This window comes from Salvia hispanica, chromosome 6 (assembly GCF_029641045.1).
Source record: "Salvia hispanica isolate PSC_SH4W2 chromosome 6, Shi_PSC_v1, whole genome shotgun sequence".
In the NCBI taxonomy this organism is placed as follows: domain Eukaryota; kingdom Viridiplantae; phylum Streptophyta; class Magnoliopsida; order Lamiales; family Lamiaceae; genus Salvia; species Salvia hispanica.
This window is the reverse complement of record NC_142697.1, coordinates 44,145,001-44,158,573: the sequence shown is the minus strand read 5'-3', so window position 1 is coordinate 44,158,573 and position 13,573 is coordinate 44,145,001. Positions and strand designations below refer to the sequence as shown.

Here is a 13,573-nt window from a genome sequence, read left to right as displayed (position 1 = left end):
ATCATTTCTGAAAAAATTAGATGGACCGGCCTTCTTATAATACTTCTTCCACCAAACAAATACGACACTAACAATATTTTTTAATTAGATACAGGTTTAGATATTACTAACCTCATATACTTATTAAAAAAGTGAAACACATAAGAAGTGTGTGAATACTTTATTTTCTTAAATAGAACATAGTCAATTAATCTACCCTAATCAATAATGCCTTGCTAGCTAGGGTCGATATTTTATTGCTATGGAAATAGGTATCTTAACACCATTATTAAACATCGAAATTACCCTCCAAAAACTAGTCAATCCCTTCATTACAATCTGTAATGAACTCAAATTGCATATGGAATTTAAATGTATTGAGCCCGAAACGAACATGCTATACGAGCCCGGCCCGTTCCGTTTATTAAAACATTGGCCATAGTGATAGCCTTAAATCTCACACGTAAGAACATATCTTTAGCAAGAAAATAAAATAAAATTACAATCACAATTACTACTTGTCAACATGAAATAGGCGACCATTTCTCTTGGACTTGTTAGGGATAATGCTCTGCTCGTTTCTGAAGAAATTACGCGGATCCGCCATCGTTTTCACCTTAACAAGACGATCGAAATTGTCCTTGAAATATTTCTTCCCCCAAACACTCGCTTGCGCATAGCTTGTATCTCCAACAACGTTGTTGACCCCGAGGTCGAGATCTCTGTAGTTGAGATACGAAGACCTCGGGTTACTTGCTACGTAAGGGGTCAAGTAGTCGTAAAGCCTCCTCGACCAGCTTATGTAGCTTTCCGAACCCGAATTCTCGTCTTCTCCCCAAGAGATATAGTGACTGAATGAGTAGAGGTTTCCAGCTCTGTGAGGAAAAGGAGTGGCGGATTCCGAAATCTCCGCCATTTTCCCGCCGTATGGAATCAAGATGATGTATCCCTTCCCCACGGGCTCCGCTTCTTTCAAATATCTCCACACGCCTTCGAAGCCGGATTCCGGGACGGGTGTCTGGACGTAGTTTGATTTCATTTTGTGGTATTCCACAGTGGCGACTTGGCTTCTGTTTAGCAGAACTTCCGGCGGCGTGTTGACGGGGTAACCGGCGAAGCTGACGGCGGCTTGGATCCATCTCGTCTCTACGCAGTCTTCTCTCGCTAGCCCGAGCTCCGGGAATTTCTCTTGCATCAGGGAGATTAGCCTGTCGGCGCCGCCGAGGAACAGGGAAAAGAAGGAGGCGACGACGGTGGTGTTCACCCTGTTTGCGGTGACTCCGATGAACAAATCCCGGTCCGCCACTGGCGCCACGTATTGCCAGCGGTGGAGGATTTGAGTCGCGTTCTGTTCCAGAGTCCACCTTTTTCTGAAGATAGTGACAGTTTCAGGAACATCCACCAGCTGTACCTTCCAGGCGACGACCACGCCGAAAGAGGCGGCCCCGCCGCCTCTGATGGCCCAGAACAGATCCTTGCCCATTGACTTCTTGTCGAGGATTTTGCCGTCAGCGTTGACTATTCTTGCATCGATGACGTTATCTCCTGCGAGGCCGTATTTCCTCATCAGTTGGCCGTAGCCTCCTCCGCTGATGTGCCCACCGACTCCTACGGACGAGCAAAGGCCGGAGGGAAACCCGAGAACCGGGCTTTTCTCTGCGATCCTGTAGTATAAAGAACCGAGTGTCGCGCCACCGCCCACCCATGCGGTTTTATTCTCGACGTCGACGGTTATTTCACTGAGATTGATCAAATCAATGATCACGAACGGGACTTGTGACACGTAAGATAAGCCTTCATAGTCGTGGCCCCCACTTCGGGTTCTGATCTCTAATCCGCTCTGTTTGGCGCAGTATATGAGAGGCGGGATTTGGGACTCGTGGTCCGGGGTTATAATCACTTGCGGTTTAGGTGTGGTTGGTGTTGAGAATCTAAGGTTTTTGATGGATGATTGTAGGATTGTAACGAAAGATGAGTTGGTTTGGGTGTAAACAAGGTTGGAAATTGAGGAGTAGTTGTGGAATTCGTGTTTGAGGCATTTTAGAAAATCATTATGTTTATCGGCAAAAGTTGTCGATGAGCACAACAATATGACAACAAATGTTACAATAGTAAGAGAATAGGTAGATTGAGTTTTCATGGTTTTTAGTTTGATTTGTGGGTGATGTTGAGCTTGTAGTTTTATAGATAGAACATGCATAAATTGGCCTAAAAGTTTTGATTTAAAAATAGACACCTAGCGTGTAAGAAACATGTAAAAGAATGATTCAATTTTAGTTGCTGTCATGATGAATAGTCAGCCTTTTAGCGCAACTCTACTCTCTAATTGATAATTAAATAACCACGTTTATATAAGATATTGAAGATTAATAATACTACCTCAGTCTTAATTAAATTAATCGAAAATTTTTGGACACACAAGCTTAGAATACTGAATGGATTAAATAAAAATAAAATAGATAGGAGATAAAAAAAATAGATAAGAGAAAATGAAGTAGGTGATGGAACAAAATAAGAGTGATTAAATATATTGTTTTTTATTAAATAAGAGAAATGATTCAATTTTATTGGAACTCAACTTAGCTGGAGGGGTGAGAATATTAAATAGATTGTTTTCCAAAAAAAAGTGCTATATCTTTTGGCCAGTTGTTTCATGGGACAATAAAAAATTACAATTTGACCACTAAATGATAGAATAAAAATATTTTGGCAAGTTGTATCTTGGACATATAAGTTGACCACTAAATGTTAGGCATGAATTGTGTGATTAAATACCACATCAAAGGAATACTAATGACCAGTAATAAATTAAAATATTAGTGAGAAATAGGAAAGCAATTAGAACATGAAAAATACTCTCTATTCTAAAAAAAATGTAGTAGCAGTACTTATTTATCTTAATAAAATGTCACATTTCTGTTTTGAAAAACGTTACTGATTTAATTGGATGCTGCTAATTTTCTTTTTGTGTTTTGGATACATTTGACTGGTTGGTTTGGTTTGAGGCTTTGAGATTTTTTTTGGTTATAAAAAATTGTCAATACATTTTGTCTATTTACTTGCTACATTATACAAAATCTTGAGTTTACTCACGTAAAGGCTTTTTTAAACTAAACACGGAAAATTTGGATTGTCAGACAATAAGAAGAGAACCAAAATGATTGAAGAAACCGATACTCATTAATATAGGATAAAATAAAATTATGCTCACATAAGAATGTCAATAGCAACTTATATATTTTTTTAAAAATCTCTCTAATAAGTTGAAACAATTCTATCATAATAATATTATAATTACTTTTTCTTTATTATCTTTTATACTTTTTTAATTGTGCATTAAAACTCGTGTTAGTTCAAAAGTGTTCTATTTTTATAGTAAGAGAGAGAGTGTATATTAATTATTCTTTCCATTTTATAAAAATATGTGCAATTTCCATTTTTGTCAGTCCAATAAAAATATGTGCATTTTCGTTTGTGAAAAGTTATCCCAATTTATTACCCTTATACATCAAGTTATTTATAACTTATACCATCATTAAAACACTAATAATAATACGGTCTCATTATCCAGTAATACAACTTTAACTGTTATTTTCTTTCTCTCTCACTTTATCAATTGTGTCTTAATTCACGTGCCATATTATATGCTCGTATTTTTATGGGACGGAGGGAATATGTTTTAACTAACCATCTTAATTTCGCTAAATATCTTTATCGCTCGGCTAAAATAAAGAAATTTTTACATCTAATACCCATTAATTTATTCCCACAATGATATAAGTCAATCACAGTTTAAATTTAAAATGAAGTTCTAGGAAATAATCTTGCAACTCTGTTGAGAGAAGAAAAGTCGATTTAAATTGCAAATTTGCGATAAGACTACGCTGTTCAACTTAAGAAATATGAACTATATATATCCATTAGTGGTAGTATTAATTAGTTTGCTTGTTACTTCTCCATAACTTATAAATTTCGTCGCGACTAATTCAAGGTAGCGATTGGAGTGAGAGTCTCTATGTACAAACTAGTATTTTATAATCGTTGAATAGTTGGTTATATTGTTTATAATAAAAAAATCAACTGTAATTCATATAGACATGATCTTTGTATAGTTTTAAATTTGTAAATAAAATACTGGAAATTTGGATCTATAACTAAAATATAAAATCAATAGGATAATGAATGTGATGGTCCAACAATAAAAAAAAATGCCAAGGGCAGTGTCGTAATTTCATGTAAGTTAGTTGCGATAGCTAAGTTTTGACCGTTGAGGTTCGCGCTCATTCGTTGCGCCACATCACCTTGGTCAAATAAGTTTATTTATCATTTAAAAGATCTCCTATAAATAAGAGTAAATAAGATATCTAAACCCTATAAATTAAAAAAGATATAAATCAAACAATAATAAGAAGATATGTTTGAGATCTTGCAATCTTGTTGGTCAAGATATGGTGTGATACGAGGCCTGTATCACATTTCTATTTTGAAAAACATTAGTCATTTAGTTGGATGTTGCTAATTTTCTTTTTTGGATTCATTTTGCTTATTGTGACCTTTTTCCTTACTCGCTATTAATTAATTGGTCTGAGGGTTTGAGCTTTTTTCTATTATAAAAAATTGCCAACACACCTATTTACATCATCTATTTACTTACTACATTTAACAAAATCTTGACTAATTAATTGGTCTGAGGAGTATTACTTAAGTAAGACTTTTTCTTGAAAAAAAGAATAAATTTTTAGCAAGAAATGAACTGAACACGAAAATTTGGATTGTCAGACAAGAAATAGAAAACCAAAATGAACGAAGATACCTATGGCCAGTGGCGGATCCAGGATTGAAAAACGGAGAGGGCGTAATAAAATAATAAAATATTAAAATAATAAAATATTAAATATAATACTTCAATATGTTTTTTTAGCAAAATGAAAGTCTATTACAATTCAAGTAGCTCTAGCATCTGTTAACTGAGACAACTGATTTCTACGGGTATCCATATCTTGAAAATATTTTAAGATTCTTTCATTAGAAACACTAGCAAAGATGGATCTTTCATTGTATCCTTCTAAACTGTCATTCAACCACTCATCTCCCATCATATTCTGCAAGTCAGTCTTGACAAATTTCATTGCTGAAAATACTCTTTCAACAGATGCAGTCACTACGGGTAAGATCAATACCAACTCAATCAGAAAATAAACCAACGAAAAAACTTTATCTTTCTTGGTTTCAACAATCTTCTGAGATAGGCTAGCCAAATCTTCAATAGCATTCAATCGTGCCTCTCTTCTCACAACATCAACAAAAGTTTCAAGTTGTTTAAACAATTCAGTATGTTGAGTCAATGTGAAGTCCTTTGGATAAAGAATAGCAAGATGAACAAGCTTATCAATATTAAAAGCAACGAAATCATTTTTTGGATCGAGGCATGATCATACAACTTAGCAAGTCTGTGGATGTTATTTCAATTGAGCTTGGGGCGATAAAGGTTATTTTTTTCGGTCAACGAGGCGACATCGAAGGCAACAGAGGGGGCGGATATGGAAAATATACATCCGGGATAAGGGAAAATTAGTCGCATGGTGGGGGCGACCGCCCCAACCTGCCCCCACCTGGATCTGCCACTGCCTATGGCTATAATCATAATATGATAAAAATAAAATTTTGCCCAAATAAGATTGTCATACATAGAAAGTCAAAATTGCACTCCAAAAACCAGTCACTAAAAAAATATACTCCGTACTAGGCTTCTTTGGTAGCAATTGGCGGAAGCCGGAAAGCTTTGCTCGTTTGGGAAGAAATCATTTGGTTCGACCATGGTTTTCACTTGAACAAGACGATAGAAATAAACGAAGATTCAATTAACCATTCAATAATTTTGCGTGTGAAAGTAGTACATTTTTTTTAGGTTTGCTTGAAAATTCAAAATAGTAGTAGTACTGCTATATAACTATCGTATGTCAACCAACTTATTACTACAATATAATAAAAGAAATAATCACATACACAAATATCAATAACACTATAAAACAAAACAATGGGATACTACAATGCATTACCAAATTCACTCACTCCCCTTCTTAATTCACTTGAAATACAGGGCGGGAATGCTCTGTTCGTTTCTGAAGAAATTTTCCGGATCAACTTCAGTCTTCACACGAACAAGACGATCGAAATTTCCCTTGAAATATTTCTTACCCCAAATGCTCGCTTGTGCATAACCGGTCTTTCCATTAGGGTTATTGACTCCGATGTCGAGATCTCTGTAGTTGAGGTACGCAGCCCTCGGAGACCTCGAAACATACGGAGCCATGTAACTGTAGTACCTTCTGCTCCAACTCATGTACCTCTCCGCCACATCGCCGTCGTCCCAATACACCGTGCTAGCAAGAATGTACAAATTACCTTTCCTATGAGGAAACGGAGTCTCGGATTCGGATATTTCTGACATTCTTCCGCCGTATGGGATCATGAACACGAGGCCCTCACTCGCTTCCGGTTCCAATAACAATCTCACGATGCCTTCTATCCCGAACACAGGGATCGGTTTTTGTACGAAATCCGATTTTGTTTTGAAGTGTCTGACGTTGTTCTGTGTTCTGTTGAGCAGAGCTCGGAGCGGATCCTGATTATCGGGTGATGATCCGGTGATCTGTGCGAAGAATAGCGCGGACTCGATCCAGCTTACCTCAGAGCAGTCTTCTCTTACCAGACCTAACTCAGGGAAGTTTTCTTGCATCATTGGAAGTAATCTCTCGACGCCGCCGAGGAAGAGAGAGAAAAATGTAGCTTGAACCGTTGAATTCAATGGGTATAAGTAGAGTCCAATCCCCAAATCCCGGTTAATCAGAGGAGCCACGTTTTGCCAGCGGTGGAACAGTTGAGTAGCGTTCTGCTCCAGTGTCCTGTCCACTGTGAATACAGTTACTTTTTCTGGAACATCCACTAGTTGTACTTTCCAGGAAATGATTACGCCGAAGTTGGCGCCTCCGCTGCCTCTGATGGCCCAGAACAGATCCTCGCCCATTGATTTTCTGTCAAGGATTCTGCCGTTTGCGTCGATTATTCTCGCATCGATGACATGATCCGTGGCAATCCCGAATTTTCTGACCATCATGCCATAACCGCCACCGCTGAATTGGCCGCCGATGCCGACAGTCGGGCATAGGCCGGCCGGGAATCCGAGGACCGGGCTTTTTTCTGCAATCCTGTAGTACAACTTTCCGATTGTTGCGCCGGATTCGACCCATGCGGTTTTTTCCTCGGCGTTGACCGTGACTTCGCTGAAATTGATCAAATCGATGACCGCGAATGGGACTTGGGATACGTAAGATAGTCCCTCATAGTCGTGGCCCCCGCTTCGGATTCTGATTTCCAGACCACTTTGTCTGGCGCAGGATATGATAGGTGGGATTTGGGATTCGTGTTGCGGGGTTATGATCACGTGTGGTTTAGGAGTTGACTCAGACGCGAATCTCCTATTTTGGATGGAGGATTGAAGGACGGAAGTGTACGATGTGTTGTTTGTCGTGTAGACAACGTTGGAAATGGAGGAATTTCGGGTCTCGAGAGAGAGACATTGGAGAAAATCGTCGCGCTCATTGGCATAAGCTGCCAACGAGCACGTCGATATGATAATAAATATGAATGATAGAGAGATGGAAAGAGATTTCATGATGTATGATAATTTTTTGAGAATAAGATTTTGTGTTTTATAGAAATATTGCATGGATTGGTGTGATATTTATAGGGTTTTTTCAATGCATGGTAATGACGCAAGCAATAACTAAGTAATGAACGATGCTTGAATTTCGCTGCAGCCGTTTCATTTTGAATTTTTATAATATGCCGACTTTTCCAATTGAAGTTCTTTGACGAGAAAAATAAAAGCTACATTCTACCTTCTTTAGTTAAATACCTTTATCGCTCGGCTAAAATAATGAAATTCATGTATCTAATTATATTAGTTTATTGACTTTGTTCTCGCAATTAAATAAGTCAAATGTCAATCACAGTAGATTTTCAATGAAGTTGGAGGAAATTATCTTGCAACTCTGGTAAGAGAAGAAAAGTCGGATTTACATTGCAATAAGACTAGACTGCACTTTTCAATTTTACAAAAATGAACTATCTATTAGTATAATATATTCCCTCCGTCCCAGATAATTCGACTCAGTATTCTATTTCGGATCGTTCCACATAATTTGCCCCACTTCACTTTTACCATTTTTTATAGTGGACCTCATATTCCACTAACTCATTCTTACTCACATTTTATTTTAAAACTAATACTTTAAAAGTAGGACTCACATCCCACTAACTTTTTCAACTCATTTTCCATTAGATTTCTTAAAATCCGTGCCAGGTCAAAGTGTCTCAAATTATCTGGGACGGAGGGAGTAATTTGTTCGCTTCTTGTAAATTTCATCGCGACTAATTAGTTTGCTTCTATATACAAACTAATATTTTATAATCGTTGAATTAGTTGGTTGTGTTATTTATAAAAAAAATCTAAATGTAATTCATACAGACATAATCTTTGTATGATTTTAAAATTAAATAAAATAGTATAATTTTATTAAACAAATAGGTATGTACAATATTAATCAAAATATAGGATTAATAATAATGAGCTTGGGCTGGGCTTCTGACGAGTTTGAGCCTAGGCAAAGGACTAATTGAATGATGAGTCCGGCCCAAACCGTTTCATTTTTGGCCTATACAAAGGGCAGTATCGTACTTTCATGTAAGTTAGTTGTGCTAGAAAAGTTTAGACGCTCCGTCCCATTAAATACTCATTCCGTCCTAACGTTTGCTTTTCGACGCATAATTTTATGTAGTGTTATTTTGTTAGTTAAAGAAGAGAGAGTAAAGTAAGAGAGAGGGAAAAGTAGAGATAAAGTTATTTCTATTTTAAGAAATGTTTTATTTTTAAAGGAACAACACAAAAAGGAAAACGTTTCATTTCTAGTGGGACAGAGGGAGTATGCAACATTTGCTTTTCGACACGAGATTTTATTTAGTGTTGTTTTGTGAGTTAATGAAAAGAGAGTAAAGCAACAGAGAAGAAAAAATAAAGAGAGTATTGTTTTCATTTTTTGAAATGTTTCATTTTTAATGAGACAAACCAAAAAGAAAAACGTTTTATTTCTAATCGGGACATTTTATTTTAGTCCCCAGTGGGCTAATCCACACTGCAATTTGGGCCTATCAACTTAACCCACGCATTACTTTTTCAATATATATCCATAATCCCACCATTTTTGAAATAATTATTTCGGTATCATAGTCCAAGTCCAATTGATTTGCTCCCTTTATATTTTTTTTTTCTCAAGAGGGCTAGCTGCTCTCCAAAGCAAACAAACACATAACAAAATATGAATCTTTTATTTAGATTTTTTCCTATTTCAAAATGTTTTCATATCCAGTCAACTTAGCATAAAAAAGTGTCTATTGGTAGACACCGAACATACAAACATGAACACAAAATTATGTAACAAATCAAGCAAATCAAATCGAACACACGCCCTTGTCGCTCGACCACGAGTGAATGGGCGGAATGCTTTGCTCGAATCTGAAGAAATTCTCGGGATCAACCATAGTCTTCACCAGAACAAGACGATCAAAATTGTTCTTATAATACCTCTTCCCCCAAACGCTCGCCTGCGCATAGCTCGTCCTCCCCACAACGTTATTGACTCCAAAGTCGAGATCTCTGTAGTTGACATATGCAGACCTCGGATTGCTCGAAACGTAAGGAGTCATGTAATCGTAATACCTCTTCACCCAATCAACATACCTCTGCGCATTCTCATTATCTTGCCAATACACAATAGTCTCCACTTTAAACAAGTTCCCCGCCCTGTGCGGGAACGGAAGCGCCGACTCCGAAATCTCCGCCGTCCTCCCGCCGTGCGGGATGAAGGCGATCAGCCCCGCCACCGCCTCCGGCGCGAACAGAAGATTCAACAACCCCCTGACCCCTTCCTCCGGAAGAGGCTTCTCCACAAAATCCGACTTCATTTTCAAAAATCTCAAATTCGGATCCTTCCTGATCAGCAAATCCGCCGGCGTTTGGAGATCCAACGGCAACGCGGAGGTGAATCGGCCGAAGCTGACCACGGAATCGATCCAGCTCATCTCCGCGCAGTCTTCTCTCACCAATCCCAGCTCAGGGAACGTTTCTTGGACGAGCGCGACTAATCTGTCGGCTCGTCCAAGGAAAAGCGAAAAGAAGTTCGCCGAAACCGTCGAACCGATCCTGTTCAACAAGATCCCGACGAAAAGATCTTTGTCGGTGTAGGGCGCGACAGACTGCCACTTCTGGACAAGTTCTGTCGCGTTCTGCTCCAAAGTCTTGCTGACTTGGAAAACAGTGACAGTTTCTGGAACATCCACCAGCAGCACCTTCCATGCAACAATAACGCCAAAACTGGCGCCTCCGCCGCCTCTGATCGCCCAGAACAGATCCTCGCCCATTGATTCCCTGTCCAGAATTTTCCCTCTGGCGTCGACTATTCTCGCGTCGATGATGTTATCCGCCGCCATGCCGTATTTCCGGACCATCGTGCCGTCGCCGCCGCCGCTGAAGTGGCCGCCGGAGCCGACGGTGGGGCAGAATCCGGCCGGGAAGCCGAGGAGCAAGCTCTTCTGAGAGATGTGGTAGTACAGCGCGCCGAGGGTCGCGCCGGCGCCGAGCCAGGCGGTTTTCGCCTCGGCGTCGACGGTTACTTCGCCGAGATTGAACAAATCGATGACCACGAACGGGACCTGCGATCGGTAGGATAAGCCCTCCATGTCATGGCCGCCGCTTCGGGTTCGGATTTCGAGGCCTGTTTGCTTGGCGCAGCGTATGATTGGTGGGATTTGGGATTCGTGGTTCGGGGCTATGATCACGTGCGGCTTGGGAGTAGATTCTGTGGTGAATCTTAGATTCCAGATGGCGGCTTGGAGGATGGAAGTGTAGGAGGAGTTGGCTTTGGTGTAGACAAGGTGGGAAATCGGGGCGTGGTTGTCGGGATATTCCGACAAACATTCGAGGAAATGGTCGTGGCCATCGGCGGTGGCCGCCGGTGAGAAGGTGGAGATGAAGAAGATGATGAGAGTGAGAGTGGAGAAGGAAGGAATCTTCATGGTTGAGGGAGATTCTATTTCTACTTGTGTTTTAAGATTAAGTTAAATGTGTTCTATTTATAATGTTTAATGAGTAATGGTGAATGGGATTTTTCGTTGCCATCGTCTCTATTGGCGGCACTTCTTTGATTTTTAAAAAAATAAAATATAATGTGAGTTCCTTCCTTTCTTGAAAAATACATTTGATGTTGATTTATGAACTTTTTCTTGGAAGCTGGAAAATTAGTGTCTAATCTCAGTTGTTTAATGTTAGATGCAGGGTTTAGTAAAAAGAAATAAGATGAATAAATCTCAAGTCGTTTCTTTGGAGACTTTGATTAACATTAGAAAACATTAAGATATTATACTAGTACTACTTATGTTGATTAGATGCCGGATTTAATGAGTAATTAATAAGATGGGTTACCTTTCCTCTATATTTTTAAAATACTATTATCAATTTGTCGAAGTTATACAGTAACTAATTAAGTATCGTGACATCCTTTCAAATTGGGTGGCTCATTAGTTTTTTATTTTCAATTGTTAAACGTTTTTGAACTAGCTAATAGATGTTCAACATATTCAACAAAGGTCAATTATTTCATCTAGTGTACGCTTTTCTAGTCTTTCTTGGTAGCTTATTAAGTCCAACTCGAAACACATGTATGTGATAGAGACTACAAAATGAAAGACCACTTTGGTAGTATAATTAATTAAAATTTAAATTCGAACTCATATTTTAATAATACTCTGCATATAGTTAGAAGCAGTTTGCAAGATTTTATCCAGGAATTAAAAATGTAGTGTGTTTGATTAAAGTTAACTGTTTTATAAAACTGTTAATAAAGTAATGCAGTGAATATTAAAAATGAGAAATCGATCTTAATAATAATGCTTGAATATCATAATTTCAACCGTGGCAACTGGCATGCATGTACATAATTATCACCTTATCCGATTAAACTTGTACTACCTAAATGATTACAGGTAACTGAGTTTGTGCAAATGGCAACCCCTCTTAAAGTGACACCGTAACGCCATCTATATAGCAATATTATAAACGTTACATAACAATATTATAAACACTACACAACAATCTATAGATTGCTGTATAGTGTGTCGGATATTGCTGGACAAGAAAATTTGTTGTATAAGGTGCAACATATTGCTGGCCGTCTTTTTTGGCGGTCTTTTTTTTTTGCCACGTGGAAGCTTATTATTCGTCCATGTGTATAAATGATTTGCTAGAAATGATGGTATAGTGTTATTTTAAGGGATGGTGGCACCCTAACATGGCCCAAGGTAACTGTTTATAAAGTAATGCAGTGATTTTGATGATTATGGTCACTTTTTAACTAGTTATAGTCAAAGATTCGTCTCCTTGTCAAATATGATGGTTTATTTAAGTTTGTTGAATATTATACATCACAGTCATGATTCGTGGTTTTATTTTAACTTTCATAGTTGGCACTATTGACATTTTATCTTTCGTTGAATTCATTATTCTCACTCTTGTTGAATGAAGTTTTCTGTTTTAACTTTTAGCCTTCTTTCTTAATCATAAGAAAACGTTTAAAGGGAGCAAGTTTTCTTACTACTAACATTATATAATATCTCAAAGTGATAAATAACATAAAAATAGAAACACGGATATCTAAGAACGTAACATCTTATAAAAAAAGATTATCCCATTATAAAAACGGATATGTCAAGTTCATAAAAACGGATATGTCAAGTTCGAGATGAATGGCGCTAGATTAGTCTCTTTTTTCTAGCTCCCAATAAAACTCGAATAACTATTGTAATTTTAAAAAAGTGATCTCGGTTGTGCTTGTTTTATTTTGGATTTGAGCTAGCTAGGGAATTTGTACTTTGCCTGATTAGATACTCTCTCTGTTCCTTGTTAATAGAGACATTTTCTTTCGGTACGGAGTTTAAGAATAATGTGTTAAAAGGACGATGAAAAAAGTAAGAGAGAATAAAGTAAGAGAGACGGCGAGAGAATAAAGTAAAAGGAAAAATCATTTTTTGCCAAAACTAGAAATGACTCTATTGATTTAGAATTTCTCAAAATACTAAAATGACTCTATTAACATTGGGGGAAGAGAGAATTAAGCTTTGGAAATATAAGGGACAACCATATAATAGTTTTTTAAAATTAAATAGTAGTACTAAGTTATGAGCCCAAAATTTGTAATGTTTCAGCCCAGTTAAAAGCCCAACCAATTCAAATGTAGAAGACCGCCATGTTTATGGCGTGTGGGCTGATGAGGGTAAATAGTTAGTTGGGTTGAAGAGGAGAATTGGTTGGGCTAATAATTAATGATTAGGCTTGGATTTTAATTTGAACCCGTTAATGATTTGTTAATAAACCCCAAAAGTTATAATCTTATTCTCGCAATATATCCTATTCAAGTTAATTAAATTAATGTTATTATTGGTACAAATAATAAATACTAGTATAATAAAGGCTAATCTCGGA

At 37.8% G+C, this 13,573-nt stretch overlaps 1 protein-coding gene and 2 pseudogenes across 1 annotated transcript; all 3 read right to left on the bottom strand.

Moving 5' to 3' along the window:
- Window positions 1–354: 354 nt before the first annotated feature.
- LOC125205783 (tetrahydroberberine oxidase pseudogene) lies at window positions 355–2,152 on the bottom strand (annotated as a pseudogene).
- A 3,787-nt stretch (window positions 2,153–5,939) lies between these two features.
- Window positions 5,940–7,674, bottom strand: LOC125208136 (berberine bridge enzyme-like 18 pseudogene; annotated as a pseudogene).
- A 1,673-nt stretch (window positions 7,675–9,347) lies between these two features.
- LOC125204926 (tetrahydroberberine oxidase-like) lies at window positions 9,348–11,129 on the bottom strand. Its single transcript, XM_048103700.2, has one exon. The coding sequence runs from the start codon at window positions 11,110–11,112 to the stop codon at window positions 9,490–9,492; it is 1,623 nt and encodes a 540-aa protein (XP_047959657.2). The 5' UTR covers window positions 11,113–11,129; the 3' UTR covers window positions 9,348–9,489.
- Between the last annotated feature and the right edge of the window lie 2,444 nt (window positions 11,130–13,573).